General features: G+C 44.1%; 2 protein-coding genes across 13 annotated transcripts in view; one reads left to right on the top strand and one right to left on the bottom strand.

Annotated features, from left to right (window-relative positions):
- The window catches only part of PFKM (phosphofructokinase, muscle), a 40,560-nt gene extending 26,941 nt beyond the window's left edge, over positions 1–13,619 (bottom strand). The window contains exons 1-3 of one of the 4 annotated variants that reach the window (XM_063711557.1): positions 13,418–13,619; positions 11,771–11,861; positions 11,032–11,154 (exon numbers count right to left, since the gene is read on the bottom strand). In XM_063711557.1, the coding sequence (XP_063567627.1) occupies positions 11,032–11,154; positions 11,771–11,861; positions 13,418–13,618 (415 nt within the window). In that variant the 5' untranslated portion in view covers position 13,619. Of the gene's footprint in view, positions 1–11,031; positions 11,155–11,770; positions 11,862–12,916; positions 13,010–13,046; positions 13,182–13,417 lie in introns of those variants that run through there. The other 3 variants (XM_054526365.1, XM_054526367.1, XM_054526366.2) reach the window with 3 other exon arrangements.
- SENP1 (SUMO specific peptidase 1) overlaps positions 13,113–15,085 on the top strand; it is a 99,649-nt gene continuing 97,676 nt past the window's right edge. For 2 of the 9 annotated variants that reach the window (XM_054526609.2, XM_063711662.1), the window contains exon 1: positions 13,697–13,826. In XM_054526609.2, coding sequence (XP_054382584.1) covers positions 13,775–13,826 — 52 coding nt within the window. In that variant the 5' untranslated portion in view covers positions 13,697–13,774. 9 annotated transcript variants of the gene reach the window in all.

Here is a 15,085-nt window from a genome sequence, read left to right as displayed (position 1 = left end):
CATATCTATCTCGAGAGCCATCAGCATCTTTATTTAATGGGAATAATTATTTCGTTGCTTCTCTTGTTTTCAACACAGAACTTTTTCCTAGTCTAGATTGCCTGAGATACCTTGCATTCCAACATCTTCAGCAACTGCTAATAAAACCTGCCCCTGTGGCCCTCTATCCGCCTTTAAGCAAACATTTCTTGGGAGTCTGTGTGCTAGATTTTGCATTAGGTGCTGAGAGGTTTAAAAAAATAAATTTAGTCCCTGCCTTTGAGGAACATTGAATTATGACATCTTCTATGGAATAGCCTCAAAAACTTCTTTTACATTTATATTACCTTTCTCAGAGAAAGTACAGAAAAGCTAGCTATTTGGAATGGAAGTGTCATGAGGGAAGGGTGTGGCTGTGACTGCCACTTCTCAAGCCTGCAGTGGGGAGGGATGGGGGTGGGATTCTGGCAGTGAAGCAAGCATATAAATTGGGCTTCACAGCAAACAGGATCCACTCTGGAAAAAGGGTCAGATGCTCCCAGAGCAAGAGGTGCATCCATTACTCAAGTCTCACCTTCCCTTGCTCCATCTATGCCTTTGCTTCATTGTCTCCACAGTCGGGTCTCCTCTTGCTTTTACCACTGCCCTCTTCCTCTTGCTTACTTTTATCTCTACCTCTGCACATTCTGGCACAAACAATACAAATGCAAGTGACTAGGAGATAAAACCCCATTTGACTACACAAAATAAAAGCATTTGTTCTCCAAATTATACCATCAAGAAAGTGGAAAGACAACCCACAGAATGGGAGAAAATATTTGCAAATCATATATCTGATAAGGGGCTGGCATCCAGAATAAATAAAGAACTCATTTGCAACTCATTAAGAATGTAAACCAAAAATAAAATTATAAGCCCCTCAACCATCTGAATAGACCCCTTCTCTCAGTCAAGGGTATTCCAAAGTTAATCTGAAAAACTAATTCAGACATTGATGGAAAGGGGAAGCCAGACACACTTCATTATATGCTCCTCCCTTTTGGAATTACTGATAGAACAGACTCTTTAAGTCTGATAAGAAACATTTACAATCTATTCTCTGAAATCTGCTACCTGGAAGCTTTGTCCACCTGATAAAACCTTGGTCTTCACAACCCCTTATCTTAACCCAGACATTGCTTTCTATTGATTTTAAGTCTTTGGACAATAACTTAACTCTTTTCACCAATTTCCAATCAGAAAATCTTTGAATCTACCTATGACCTGGAAGCCCCGCTCCCCCATCCCTGCTTCCAGTTATCCCGCCTTTCTGGACTGAATGAATGTACATCTTACATATATTCATTGATACCTTATATCTCCCTAAAATTTATAAAACCAACTTGTGGCCCGACCATCTTGAACACGTGTTCTCAGGATCTCCTGAGGGCTGTGTCATGGGGGAGCTATTGGTCACTCATATTTGGCTCAGGATAAATCTCTTCAAATGTTTTACAGTTTGACTCTTCTCACTGACAATAAAAAGAAAATAACTCAATTTAAAAATGGGCAAAAGAGTCGACCAAAGAAGATATACAGGTGGTAAATAAACATGAAAAGATGTCAACATCATATGTCATTAGCGAACTGCAAATTAAAACAGTGAGACACCACTACACACTTATTAGAATGATTAAATGATTAAAATTCAAAAATCCAAATGCTAATGAGAATGTGGAACCACTGGAACTCTCATTAATTGTTGGTGGGAATGCACAATGGTATAGTCACTGTAGAAGACAGTTTGACAGTTTTTTACAAAGCTAAATATTGTCTTACCACATGATCCAGCAATAGCACTCCTAAGTATTTAGCTGAATGAGCTGAAAATTATGTCCACACAAAAAACCTGCACATGAATGTTTATAAAAGCTTTATTCATAATTGCCAAAAGCTGGAGGCAACCAAGATGTCCCTCAAAAGGTGAATAAACGAACTATGATACAGCTATACAATGAAATATTTTTCAGCAATAAAAATAAATGATCAAGTCATCAAAAAACATAGTGAAACGGGCCAGTGTGAAAAGGCTGCATACTGTATGATTCCAACTGTATGACAGTCTGGAAAAGGTAAAACTATGGAGACAATAAAAATATCAGTTGTTACTGAGGCTTGGGATAGAGAAGGAGAGATTAATAGGTGGAGCACAGGGGATTTTAGGGCACTAAAATGATTTGGTATGATGCTATAACATGACATGACATACACATGACACATGACATACATTTGTCATGACATTATGCATTTGTCAAATTCATAGAACTATACAATCCAAAGAGTAAACCCTAATGTAAACTATGGAACTTAGCTAATAATAATGTATAAATATTATACATTATTTATATATATATAAATAATGTATACCACAAGTATACCACAAGTATACCACACTAATGCAAGATGTTAATAAATAGGGAAAACTGGCCAGGCACAGTGGCTCACACCTGTAATCCCAGCACTTTGGGAGGCCAAGGCAGGTGGATTGTTTGAGCTCCGGAATTTAAGACCAGACTGGGCAACATGGTGAAACCCCGTCTCTACAAAAATACAAAAAATTAGCCAGGTGTGGTGGTGCATGCCTTTAGTCCCAGCTACTCAGGAGGCTGAGGCACAAGAATGACTTGAGCCTGGTAGGCAGAGCTTGCAGTGAGCCGAGATTGCGCCACTGCACTCTACCCTGGGCGACAGAGTGAGATCCTGTCTCAAAAATAAAAAATTAAAAAAATGAGCAAAGGCTTGAATAGACAGTTCTCTAAAGATGATATATAATGGCTAAAAAGTACAAGAAAAGATGCTCAACATCAATAGCCATTAGGGCAATGCAAATCAAAACTACTTCATCGAAGTGAAAATACTACTTCATATCCATTAGGATGGCTATTATCAAAAAAGAAAAAAGAAAGGAAGGAAGATGGAAGGAAGGAGGGAGGGAGCGGTGGAGAGAGAGAAAGGAGGGAGAGAGGGAGGGAAGGAAGGAAGGAGAAAAGAAGGAAGGAGGGAAGGAGAGAGAGGGAAAGAAAGGAACAAAGGAAGGAGGGAGGGAGTGAGGGAGAGAGAGAGGAAGGAAGGAAGGGAAGGGGGGAAGGAAAAAGAAAGAAAAGTATTACAGCGGATGTGAACAAATTGGAACCCTTCTGCATTGCTGGTAGGAATGTAAAGTGGTGCAGCTGCAGTGGAAATTTGGCAGTTCCTCAAAATGTTAAACATAGAGTTATCATATTAATTAGCAATTCCACTCCTAGGTATATACCTACGAAAAATGAAAACATATATACACACAAAATCTGTATACCAATGTTCATAGCAACATTATTCACAATGTTGGCAAAATGTGGAAAGAGCCCAAAGTCCATCAACTAAAGAATGGATAAATAAAATGTGTCATATCCATATGACAAAAAGTGTCAAAATTTGTAAAATATTTGAAGATATTTATTCTGAGCCAAATACGAGTGACCAATGGCCTGTGATGCAGCCCTCAGGAGATCCTGAGAACATGTGCCCAAGACAGTCAGGCTGTCAGGCCTCTGAGCCCAAGCTAAGCCATCATATCCCCAGTGACCTGCACGTATACATCCAGATGGCCTGAAGCAACTGAAGATCTATAAAAGTGAAAATAGCCTTAACTGATGACATTCCACCATTGTGATTTGTTTCTGCCCCACCTTAACTGATCAATGTACTTTGTAATCTCCCCCACCTTTAAGAAGGTTCTCTGTAATTCTCCCCACCCTTGAGAATGTACTTTGTGAGATCCACCCCCTGCCCTCAAAACATGGCTCTTAACTCCACCACCTATCCTAAAACCTATAAGAACTAATGATAATCCACCACCCTTTGCAGACTCCTTTTTCGGACTCAGCCCACCTGCACCCAGGTGAAATAACCTTGTTGCTCACACAAAGCCTGTTTGGTGATCTCTTCACACGGACACGTGAAACATTTGGTGCCGAAGACCCGGGTCAGCAGCCTTCCCTTGGTGTTTAATCATTGTGGGGACGCCTCTCTGATTATTCACCCATGTTCCACTGGTGTCTGATCTCCGGGGGGACGCCTTCCTTGATCATTCACCCACGTTCCCTTGGTGGCAAGTCAATGGCAGAGATGCCTGCTTTGGCTGCTCACCCACATTGCAGCCCAGAGCTGCTCCCCGCCCCCCTTCTCCATGACTCTACCCTTCTCTTTAAACTTGCCTCCTTCACTATGGGCAACCTTCCACCCTCCATTCCTCCTTCTTCTCCCTTAGCCTGTGTTCTCAAGAACTTAAAACCTCTTCAACTCTCTCCTGACCTAAAATCTAGGTGTCTCATTTTCTTCTGCAACACCGCTTTGCCCCAATACAAACTCAACAATGGTTCTAAATGGCCAGAAAACGGCACTTTTGATTTCTCCATCCTACGAGACCTAGATAATTTTTGTCAAAAATGGGCAAACGGTCTGAGGTGCCTTACGTCCAGGCATTTTTCACCCTTTGTTCCCTCCCTAGTCTGTGTTCCCAATGCGACTTGTCCCAAATCCTCCTTCTTTCCCTCTGGCCTGTCCCTTCAGTCCCAACCCCAAGCGTCACTGAGTCTTCTGAATCTTCCTTTTCTACTGACCCATCTGACCTCTCACCGCCTCCCCAGACTGCTCCTCCTCAGGTCGCTCCCCGCCAGGCTGAATCAGGCTCCAACTCTTCTTCAGCCTCTGCTCCCCAACCCTATAACCCTTCTATTACCTCCCCTCCCCACACCCAGTCTGGTTTACAGTTTCGTTCTGCGACTAGCTCTCCCCCACCTGCCCAACAATTTCCTCTTAGAGAGGTGGCTGGAGCTGAAGGCATAGTCAGGGTACATGTGCCTTTTTCTCTATCAGACCTTTCCCGAATCAGCCAGCGTTTAGGCTGTTTCTCATCAGACCTCACTAAATATATACAGGAATTCCGATATCGAACTCTGTCCTACAATTTAACCTGGAGTGACCTAAATGTCATCCTAACTTCTACCCTCTCCCCAGATGAATGGGAAAGTTTCTCTGTAGCCCAATCGCATGCTGATAACCGCTGGCTTCATGAACCATACCTCCAGGAAGGCATTAGAGCAGTTCCCTGAGGCGATCCCCAGTGGAACTATCCGGTTGATTCCCCAGATATAGCTAGGCGAGATTACATGGTTTCCTGCCTAGTTGAAGGGCTTAAAAAGGCAGCTTACAAAGGTGTTAATTATGACAAACTTAAAGAAACTACCCGAGGTAAAGAACCCAGCCCAGTTCATGGCCAGCTTAGCAGCAACCCTTAGACGCTTTACCGCCCTAGACCCAGAGAGGCCAGAAGGCCACCTTATTCTTAATAAGCATTTTATCACCCAGTCAGCTCCTGACATTACAAAAATCTTCAAAAATTAGATTCCGGCCCTCAAACCCCACAACAGGACTCAATTAACCTTGCCTTCAAGGTGTACAATAATAGAGTAGAGGCAACGTATTTCTGAGTTGCAATTACTTGCCTCCACTGTGAGAGAAACCCCAGCCACATCTCCAGTACACAAGATCTTCACAATGCCTGAACCGCAGTGGCTAGGTGTTCCTCCAGGATCGCCTCCCCCAGGATCTTGCTTCAAGTGCCGGAAATCTGGCCACTGGGCCAACGAATGCCTGCAGCCCGGTATTCCTCCTAAGCCATGTCCCATCTGTGCGGGACCCCACTGGAAATCGGACTGTCCAACTCGCCCGGCGGCCACTCCCAGATCCCCTGGAACTCTGGCCCAAGGCTCTCTGATTGACTCCTTCCCAGATCTTCTCAGCTTAGCAGCTGAAGACTGACGCTGCCCAATTGCCTCGGAAGCCTCCTGGACCATCACAGACACTTTAGGTAACTCTTACAGTGGAGGGTAAGTCCGTCCCCTTCTTAATCAATATGGAGGCTACCCACTCCATGTTACCTTCTTTTCAAAGGCCTGCTTCCCTCGCCTCCATAACTGTTGTGGGTATTGACGGCCAGGCTTCTAGACCCCTTAAAACTCCCCAACTCTTGTGCCAACTTGGAGAATACTCTTTTAAGCACTCCTTTTTAGTTATCCCCACCTGCCCAGTTCCCTTGTTAGGTCAAGGCATTTTAACTAAATTATCTGCTTCCCTGATGATTCCTGGGCTATAGCCACACCTCATTGCCACCTTTTTTCCCAGTTCAAAGTCTCCTTCACATCCTCTCCTTGTATCTCCCCACCTTAAACCACAAGTATAGGACGCCTCTACTCCCTCCTTGGTGACCAATCATGCACCCCTTACCAGCCCATTAAAACCTAATCACCCTTACCCCACTCAACGCCAATATCCCATCCCGCAGCACGCTTTAAAAGGATTAAAGCCTGTTATCACTCGCCTGTTACAGCATGGCCTTTTAAAGCCTATAAACTCTCCTTACAATTCCCCCATTTTACCTGTCCAAAAACTGGACAAGTCTTACAGGTTAGTTCAGGATCTGCGCCTTATCAACCAAATTGTCTTGCCTATCCACCCCATGGTGCCAAAGGCATATACTCTCCTAACCTCAATACCTCCCTCCACAACCTCTCCATAACCCATTATTCTGTTGTGGATCTCAAACATGCTTTCTTTACTATTGCTTTGCACCCTTCATCCCAGCCTCACTTCACTTTCACTTGGACTGACCCTGACACCCATCAGGCTCAGCAAATTACCTGGGCTGTACTGCCACAAGGCTTCACGGACAGCCCCCATTACTTCACTCAAGCCCAAATTTCTTCCTCATCCATTACCTATCTCGACATAATTCTTCATGAAAACACACATGCTCTGCTGATCGTGTCTGGCAAATCTCCTAAACCCCAATCCCTTCTACAAAACAACAACTCCTTTCCTTCCTAGGCATGGTTAGGTACTTCCACCTTTGGATACCTAGTTTTACCATCCTGACTAAACCATTACATAAACTCACAAAAGCAAACCTAGCTGACCCCACAGATCCTAAATCCTTTTGCCGCTCCTTTCTGTTCCTTAAAAACAGCCCTAGAAGCTGCCCCCACACTAGCTCTCCCTAACTCATCCCAACCCTTTTCATTACACACAGCCAAAGTGCAGGGCTGTGCGGTCGGAGTTCTTACACAAGCCAGGACTGCACCCTGTAGCCTTTTTATCCAAACAACTTGACCTTACTGTTTTAGCCTAGCCATGATGCCTCTGTGCAGTGGCTGCCGCTGCCCTAATACTTTTAGAGGCAAAATCACAAACTATGTGATTTCAAAATCACAAACTATGCTCAATTCACTCTCTACAGCTCTCATAACTTCCAAAATCTATTTTCTTCCTCCCACCTGATGCATATACTTTCTGCTCCCTGGCTCCTTCAGCTATACTCACTCTTTGTTGAGTATGCCACAATTACCACTGTTCCTGGCCCAGACTTCCATCCGGCCTCCCACATTATTCCGGATACCACACCTGACCCCCATGACTGTATCTCTCTGATCCACCTGATATTCACTCCATTTCCCCATGTTTCCTTCTTTCCTGTTCCTCACCCTGATCACACTTGGTTTATTGATGGCAGTTCCACCAGGCCTAATCGCCACTCACCAGCAAAGGCAGGCTATGCTATAGTATCTTCCACATCTATCATTGAGGCCACTGCTCTGCCCCCCTCCACTACCTCTCAGCAAGCCGAACTCATTGTCTTAACTTGAGCCCTCACTCTTGCAAAGGGACTACGCATCAATATTTATACTGACTCTAAATATGCCTTCCATATCCTGCACCACCGTGCTGTTATGTAGGCAGAAAGGTTTCCTCACTACGCAAACGTTCTCCATCATTAATGCCTCTTTAATAAAAACTCTTCTCAAGGCTGCTTTACTTCCAAAGGAAGGTACAGAGGATCAGAAGGGCAGCAGGGGGCATGGGCAATGCTGGTGATAGATGGCCTAGATGAAGTGAAAAATATGATAGAAAGGTCTTATCTTCTAGGGAGAAGCTGTGACACAAGGAGCAAATGGGTGAAGCACCACTCCTTTGGAATGCTTCCCCCATTTTCAGGTCACTAGAAGTAGTCTTGAGAGTCACTAGTTACCTAGGCAGGTTGCCCATCATCGAAGTCTTTATACACAGGAGAGGCTTTATGTCTAGTGGGCAGTTGGATCTGCTGGATCAGAGCCTGGACCACAAAGGTCCCTGCTACCCCTGAGCTTTTGTCCTGGAAGTAGTTGTCCCACACTCTTACCTATCTTGAAATGCTAACCACCTTTCTTTGAAAAGCCTAGGGATCAGGACATAGGAGTAAAGTCTACAGCCTAGGTGACTCACACCCTTGTTATGCCCCAGTGTAGGATCAAGTGGCTTTCTTATGCCAGGAGCTGATCCTCTATGGGCCAGACACACACACACAGCCTGCCTCATTATAGTACAGGCAGAGCTGCTTATACTGATGGGCAAGATGTTGGAAAAAACAGCAGCTGCTTCCCTGCCAGGTAACAGACAAGAAAGAAATATATTCCATTTTTCTTAAGGACTAGAGCACAGAATCTCCATATACAACTGCACTTAGAACAAGGAGCAGAACACCCTGGAGGGAGTCCCTGTGAATTTCTTGCGCTGGCATAAGTGGAAAGACATCAGGCCAGGGGTTTTTTATGTTTGGGCACCAGTAGCTCTGCGTTCATCTCTGTTGTTTGACGACATGAGTTCCTCACCATTTCACTGGTGCCCTATAGTGATGCATTGCCTAGAGGTGAGAAATGGAGCAAGGCAGTGGCATCCATCTCATTAGAGCAGATAACTACCCTCGTACCTCTCCAATCCATCCTCCACCCAGGAGCCAGAAAGATGTTTTAAAATGCGATATGATCCTATCATTCTTCAGTGATTTCCCAGAGCTCAAAAGTGTCCATAAGACCTAGAAGGCACTGCACAATCTGGCTCTTACACCACCTGTACAGTTCACTCTCCCGCTATTCCTCCTATCATCAAGTCACATTGGCCCATTCTACTCTTTCCCGTTTCACAGCCTATTGTCCCCTTTTCTGGAAAGCTCTTCTCTCTTTGCCTGGCTAATGCATATTCATCCCTCAGGCCTTCCTGAGAAAGGTTTTTCTGACTTCTCAGGCCATATTACATCCCCTGTTTTATCCTCTGATTACATGGTGTTATTTTCCTTCATTGCACTAACACCATTCTAGTTATATAACCATGTGTGTGATTGTGCAATTACTGTTTTAGTCCCACAAGACTATAAACTTCATGAGAGCAGACAATGTACCTGTTTTGTTTACTACTTTATTCCCAGTGCCAAGTACAGTACCTGACATAGTATGTGCTCAACAAATTCTCTTGGAAGGAAGTCAAAGAAGGAGGAAGAGTAGGAGGGAAGGAGGAAGGGGAGAGGAAAGGATGAGGAAGGAAACAGGGAGGCAGGCAGAAGAGGAGAAATGGAGGCCTTATTGGTGCTGGGAAAATATTGGATTTCCTTTCTCTAGTAGGAAAGCTGAAAGGGTTAAGAGTGGCCACTTACCTGAGCCACACAGACCCCAGGATTTAAAGGCAGAAGTTGAACATCAGAATTTTGTCCATGAGACAATGCTGAGTTCAAACCACAGAAGCAGGTCCAAATGAATCATCAGAGCAAAGGGAGTCTGAGGTGAGTATTAGGTACACCAGAGCAAAAGGAGAATGAAAAAAGCAGGAAAGATGAGGGCAAATAAGAAATAATCTGTACAAATTCAATAAACAATAGGAAAAAGCCATCAGCTGGGTTTATTTCTTGCTGCTTTCTATGCAGGGGCAAAGAAGTCGGATTAAAGGGATGTAGACCACAAACAGTTGCAAAAGGAAGAAAAGAAAAAAGGAAAGAAAAGAAAAAGAAAGGAAAGAAGAAAGAAGGAAGGGAGGGAGGGAGGGAGAGAGGGAGGAAGGAAGGAAGGAAAAGAAAAGCTGGATCTGAGCAGTCAGCTGGCTCTTCCCTTCCCTACATCTCTATGGCATCTTATTTTGAACCAAAGTTATCTTGAACCCTACATCTCTATGGCATCTTATTTTGAACCAATTCAACATTTTGAACCAAAATTATTAAGTTCTTAACTCACACATTGTTCCATATTATCTCCCCTCCTTAATCATAAGCTCCTAGGGAACAGGGAAAGTGTCTATTTCATTTTCTCATTTCCTACAGAGTCTAGCCCAATGATTTCAAAGTGAGTGCTCAAAAATATGGCTAAATACTGATATATATTTCATAAGTGCTAGGAGTTGTTACTTTAATGAAATTATTAACTTTCCGAGGAAAACCTTTTAGTCCTGAGTTCCTTCTGAAAATATAAGAGAGTTGGGCTAAATAATCGCTAAGGCATTTCCAAACTGTAAGCTATTGGGGCAATGGCAAGGATATGTCTTATACATATGTTTTATAACCTATCATTTCTAGTATATTATTGGGCAAATAGCGGGAACTCAATAAAGGTTTCCAGTGAATTGACTCCAATATAGATGTATTTAAATTGAGATGAAACACATAGATGTATTTCTGAAGCTTCATATAAATTGCCTGTGAATTGAACATTATTTAAAATATGCATGAGAAATCTATTATTAAATGGTTTCCTAAGATGAAAAATTTTTACAATATTTAGAATCATTTTGTAAAATAATAACTCGTTTACTCGACTTAAGTTTCATATATTTATATATCAAGGATGCTGACAATAGGATAAACCAGATTAGTAGTTTACAGTTATGAGCCAAGTGATTGAATATTGACCAAATTAAGTTATTCTGCATAGAGAGAAGTGTCCGTTTCCCTACAATTTCCCAGATGATCCATCCCCACCTCTCTCCCTTCTTCCTTTCCCTCCCCATCCCTCTTTCTCTTTCTCTCTCTGTTTCACACACACACACAGACTTTCCCCCTTGGGTCTTAACTTATATTTCAGCTTTAGTAGGTCTACCCTGATTTATAATACTATGCATACAACTTTCACTTTCCCATATTCCTTTGAACATTTCTCACCGTTGACCCACATGCCTCACCAGTTTTGAAAACAGGTATGCTTCCCACGGTGTCTGGATCATCCATAGCATCCAGACTCTTCAAGATGTCTGTCTTTGGTGGTGGCTTTGGTATGAGCATGCTGGAAGTAGAAGCTTCCCCAGCTGAGAAACAATAGCTTTAGGTCACCCTCAAGGTGGGATTCAGGGAAGGGAGTGTTCCTTACTCCCTTTCATTTTCCCTATGACTCTGAGCTGTCCAGGGCTTTCTTTCCAAAAATCCAGTGAAAAATTAGAGACGCGATGTACCTCAAAAAGATTCTATTCCCTTGACATACATGGGGGAAAAGCAGAACATATAACTAGATACTTTGAGGTGGGTGGATGATAAGGCCATTTTTCCTTAGAGCTTGATTTATCTGATAGTTTTGGAGTGTCAGTTATAATGACAATAAAGATTCCCACAGATGAGCCCAGACTGGTCGAAGTAATTCACATAACAACACAATAATGATCAGCTCATGGGATAAATTTGGTTCCCCCCTCAACTCTCAAGTCCTCCTTATCTGCCTGGTGTCTATCACAACAAACCAGGTCAAAATCTTACCTGGAAAATACACGACTCAGTGAGCAATATTTTATCAAAGTGAGAATGTGATAAACCAGGTCAGTTGACCCCTAAAATCCGTATTTACACTAGAAAGCCTCACATCCTGTATTTAGACTTCTTGTGAGAGAACCCATTCTCTGTCACTAGAGTATGATCAGGAGACAATGGTACCTGTTCTCTGAGGAGTCCTGACTAACTGGCGAGATTGAATCACACACATGAAAAATTTCAGATGAAACTCGTCTTTATGCATGGCTGCCTCCTAGAAATAGAGACAGAGTTTAATCCAAACGAACAGAGCTGTGAAATAAGATGTCAGTGACTGACATGGACCAGCTACACTCATTACTACTGGGCCTCAGGACTTGACAATATAATATAAAAGTATCAGCATATGAGGCAATACAAATAATCTACTGTGATGTATTTGACAGGGCAGGATCCGCTGAACTCAGCAAGCTGCTGAGAGTATCAGAAAGGCTGGGGGCCTCCAGAAACTGCCCTTCTTTAAGTCTGAGCTTAGACTGTGCCTGTGGCTGTGATCTGGGTGTAAAGGACCTATTAAGGGGGCATTTCTCTAAGACTTCTACGGGGTCTGGGTCCAGAGGCCTGCCAAGCTGAGGTGCTTGACAAAAAGCCTGAATGAACAAACATATTTCTTCCCATTATGTTCTCTTAGAAAGTATGGCAGATTCCAGGTTAATCAATGTGTCCCAGGAACAACAAAGCCCTTCAGAGGTCAGAGGTGATTCCTGGGTCCTTTTCTATCTCTACCTAGTAAAGCAGATCTCTCGTGGGCTCCCAAAAGCTTTCCTCACAGCTCTGCCTGTTTCAAATTCCTCCAGAGTTCTGGAAGTTTCTACATCTTGCCAGAGTCTAGCCTAATCCGTCCTCAAGTTGCTTTTTTCTTTTTTTTGGTTTTTTTGTTTGCTGAATGGTCCATCAAGTATGAGGTGGTGCAGAGTACAGGACTGCAAGTTAAGAAACTTGTTTCCTAGTCCTAGATGGGCCGTGCACTTAAAATCTTTGGGAAATCACTTCACTTCTTTGAACCTGGTAAGACTAAAATATCTCCAATAACCTCTACAAGCACTAACGTTCTGTGATTCTCAATAAAACACGAGATAGCCTGAGATCGATTTAGATCTCAGGTCCCTATCTGTCGGGGGAAGCCACAGGTTTCCGCAGATTTAGGGCCACCGCGAAAAGCTGCCATGGAAACTGGAACGCAAGCAAAACTCGCCTTGCGGAACCAGAAGGCGGCGGGTAAAGGAGCAGAGGGAACAGAGAAAAGCATAGGACGAAGGGCTCACTAACAGTATTCCGAGTACGAGAAAGCGAAAAAGCCCAGACTGAAAAGGGTACTGAGAAATTACGACTAGTCTTAAATGCTCCCTTCACTTCTCGGGCCTCGCCACACCGCGCAGGCGCCCCACTGGTCCTTAACTCTGTTCTTTGACCTCCTGCCCCAGCCCCCTCCTCTGCAGCCACCTAGCGACTCTTCCGGTGCTGTGAAGGCGGTTCCGGTTCGCGGCGGTTCCCGGGTTTTGCGTTCCGCGCCCGGCCGGAAACCCCTTCGCATGGCAGCCGGTTCCGGTTCGGTGAGTGGCGGCGGGAAGCTGGGGGAGGGGTGAGGATGGAGGGAGCCTGGTCCAGGAGACTGTGTCGGACCCGGTCCGCCGGCCCGGACTGGACTGGGCGGAAGCGGGGAGCACTGTGGGGCCGGCGCCTTTTCCTCTGCCCCGCCCCCTGGGACCACCTCCCCTCCCCCCTGCTGTCCGGTGGCCGCGCTGTGGCCGCCGGTGGCCGTTAGGCTACCTGAGGCCGCTCCTTCTGGTCTGTCTCTCCTGGGCCGCGGAGAGACCGTCTCCCTGCCGTTACAGCAGGCCCCATCCCAGCGCCCAGCCGTACTTGGGGAAAGGCCGGTTGCGATTCCGGGGCTTTCCCGCCAGAGCAGGGTCTTCTCTGGGGAGAGCTGTTTTCACCGGGAAGCTCGGCTTTCTGTGGTACCGGCTTCATCTCCCGCCTTCCTTGAGACCCGAGTGATATTTCTTGACTACTTCTGCGTCTCACGTAAACATTTCTCCAACTCTCCTACTTTGTGGTTTCTCCCTGAGATGTGATATCGCTAGTGCCACCACCAGAAAGAAACGTCTGGACCCTCCTGCTCAGGTTATGAAAATCCCCTTAACTGCCACAATTTGCTTACCTGGCTCATCGCCTCCCGGTAATTCCCTTGAACCGTCTCTTTCTTGGTGTACCCTAACGTGATCTCTGGATGTATGCCCCGTTTCTCTTTCCTTGAGCTTGGTGATTTCTGTTTATCGGTGCCTGTGCAGTATTTCCACTATCTGGTTGGCAATAACTTGCTCCTTTATCACTTTCAAGTCAGCCTTGTTAAAGTCATTTTACTTCGTATTTGGTACACTTATTATATTTGGAGTGGTGGTGATTCTTGTAATATTCATATAAAGCCTTTTATTTACTACCAACTATTTGACTGAGGGTCTTTGTTATAATTGGTTATTCTGGATGGATTAGATCACATCATCTCCTAAATCTTTATTCTTCATAAAAATAATTTGTGTTAAGGACTCATGTTGAAATACAGATTACCCTGACTTTGAAATTACAGTTACAGTGCAACTTTAAGCATCTCTATAAGCATGATCTCTTAACCTACTTCCAGTTTACACTCTACCACCCTTTATTTTTCCTCTCTAGTCACTTTTAGGAAGGCTTATTCATTTTTAACTGACTTCAATTAATTATCCCAACTGCAAAGATGGTCTTCATATCACTCATCTAATGAGTTGTCTAGAGGGAGTGGATGGGTACAAAAACAGGTTCTACTACTTCTGGCTGAGGGAATGCAGTTGTTGACTTGCATTGTGGCTTTGGAACTCTGTCCTTTTCTTCCCAGCTTCTACCTCTTCTATCAGTTGTACCAGCTCTACTGTCTTGCGGTACCTGTTTATGGATCTGGCTTTCTCTACTAGACAGTGAGCTTCTCAGTGGCAGGGACCCTTTCTTAATGCACGTAGTCGGTGCACAGTAAATGAATGTGTATGAAAGAATTTGAATACTTAGGGTTTACGGCGTTAGAGTGTTAAGGTGTTTAAGGTGTTAGAGTCTGATTGGGAGAGATTACATGTAAAAATAGAGGGGAAGAACTAACCTCAGACACATGACGATATAGTACAAACTATTTTACACATAATTGTTTTTCAGAACTTGGAAAAGGGTGATTTCACATGATTGCTTTCACACCCTTCTTATATCATAAATTGTTCTAACCACATCTTGGTCCTGGATAAAGCTAACATTGTGTCTCTCTCTCTCTCTCTCTCCCTCCCTCTGTCTCTCTCTCTCTCTCCCTCTGTCTCTCTCTCTCTCTCTATATATATATATACATATATTTTTTTTTCTTCTTTTTTTAGACGGAGTCTTGCTCTGTCACCCAGGCTGGAGTGCAATGGCATGGTC

Source organism: Pongo abelii, chromosome 10, assembly GCF_028885655.2.
Source record: "Pongo abelii isolate AG06213 chromosome 10, NHGRI_mPonAbe1-v2.0_pri, whole genome shotgun sequence".
In the NCBI taxonomy this organism is placed as follows: Eukaryota; Metazoa; Chordata; class Mammalia; order Primates; family Hominidae; genus Pongo; species Pongo abelii.
The sequence above is the reverse complement of the archived record's forward strand: the minus strand, read 5'-3'. Positions and strand labels throughout refer to the sequence as shown.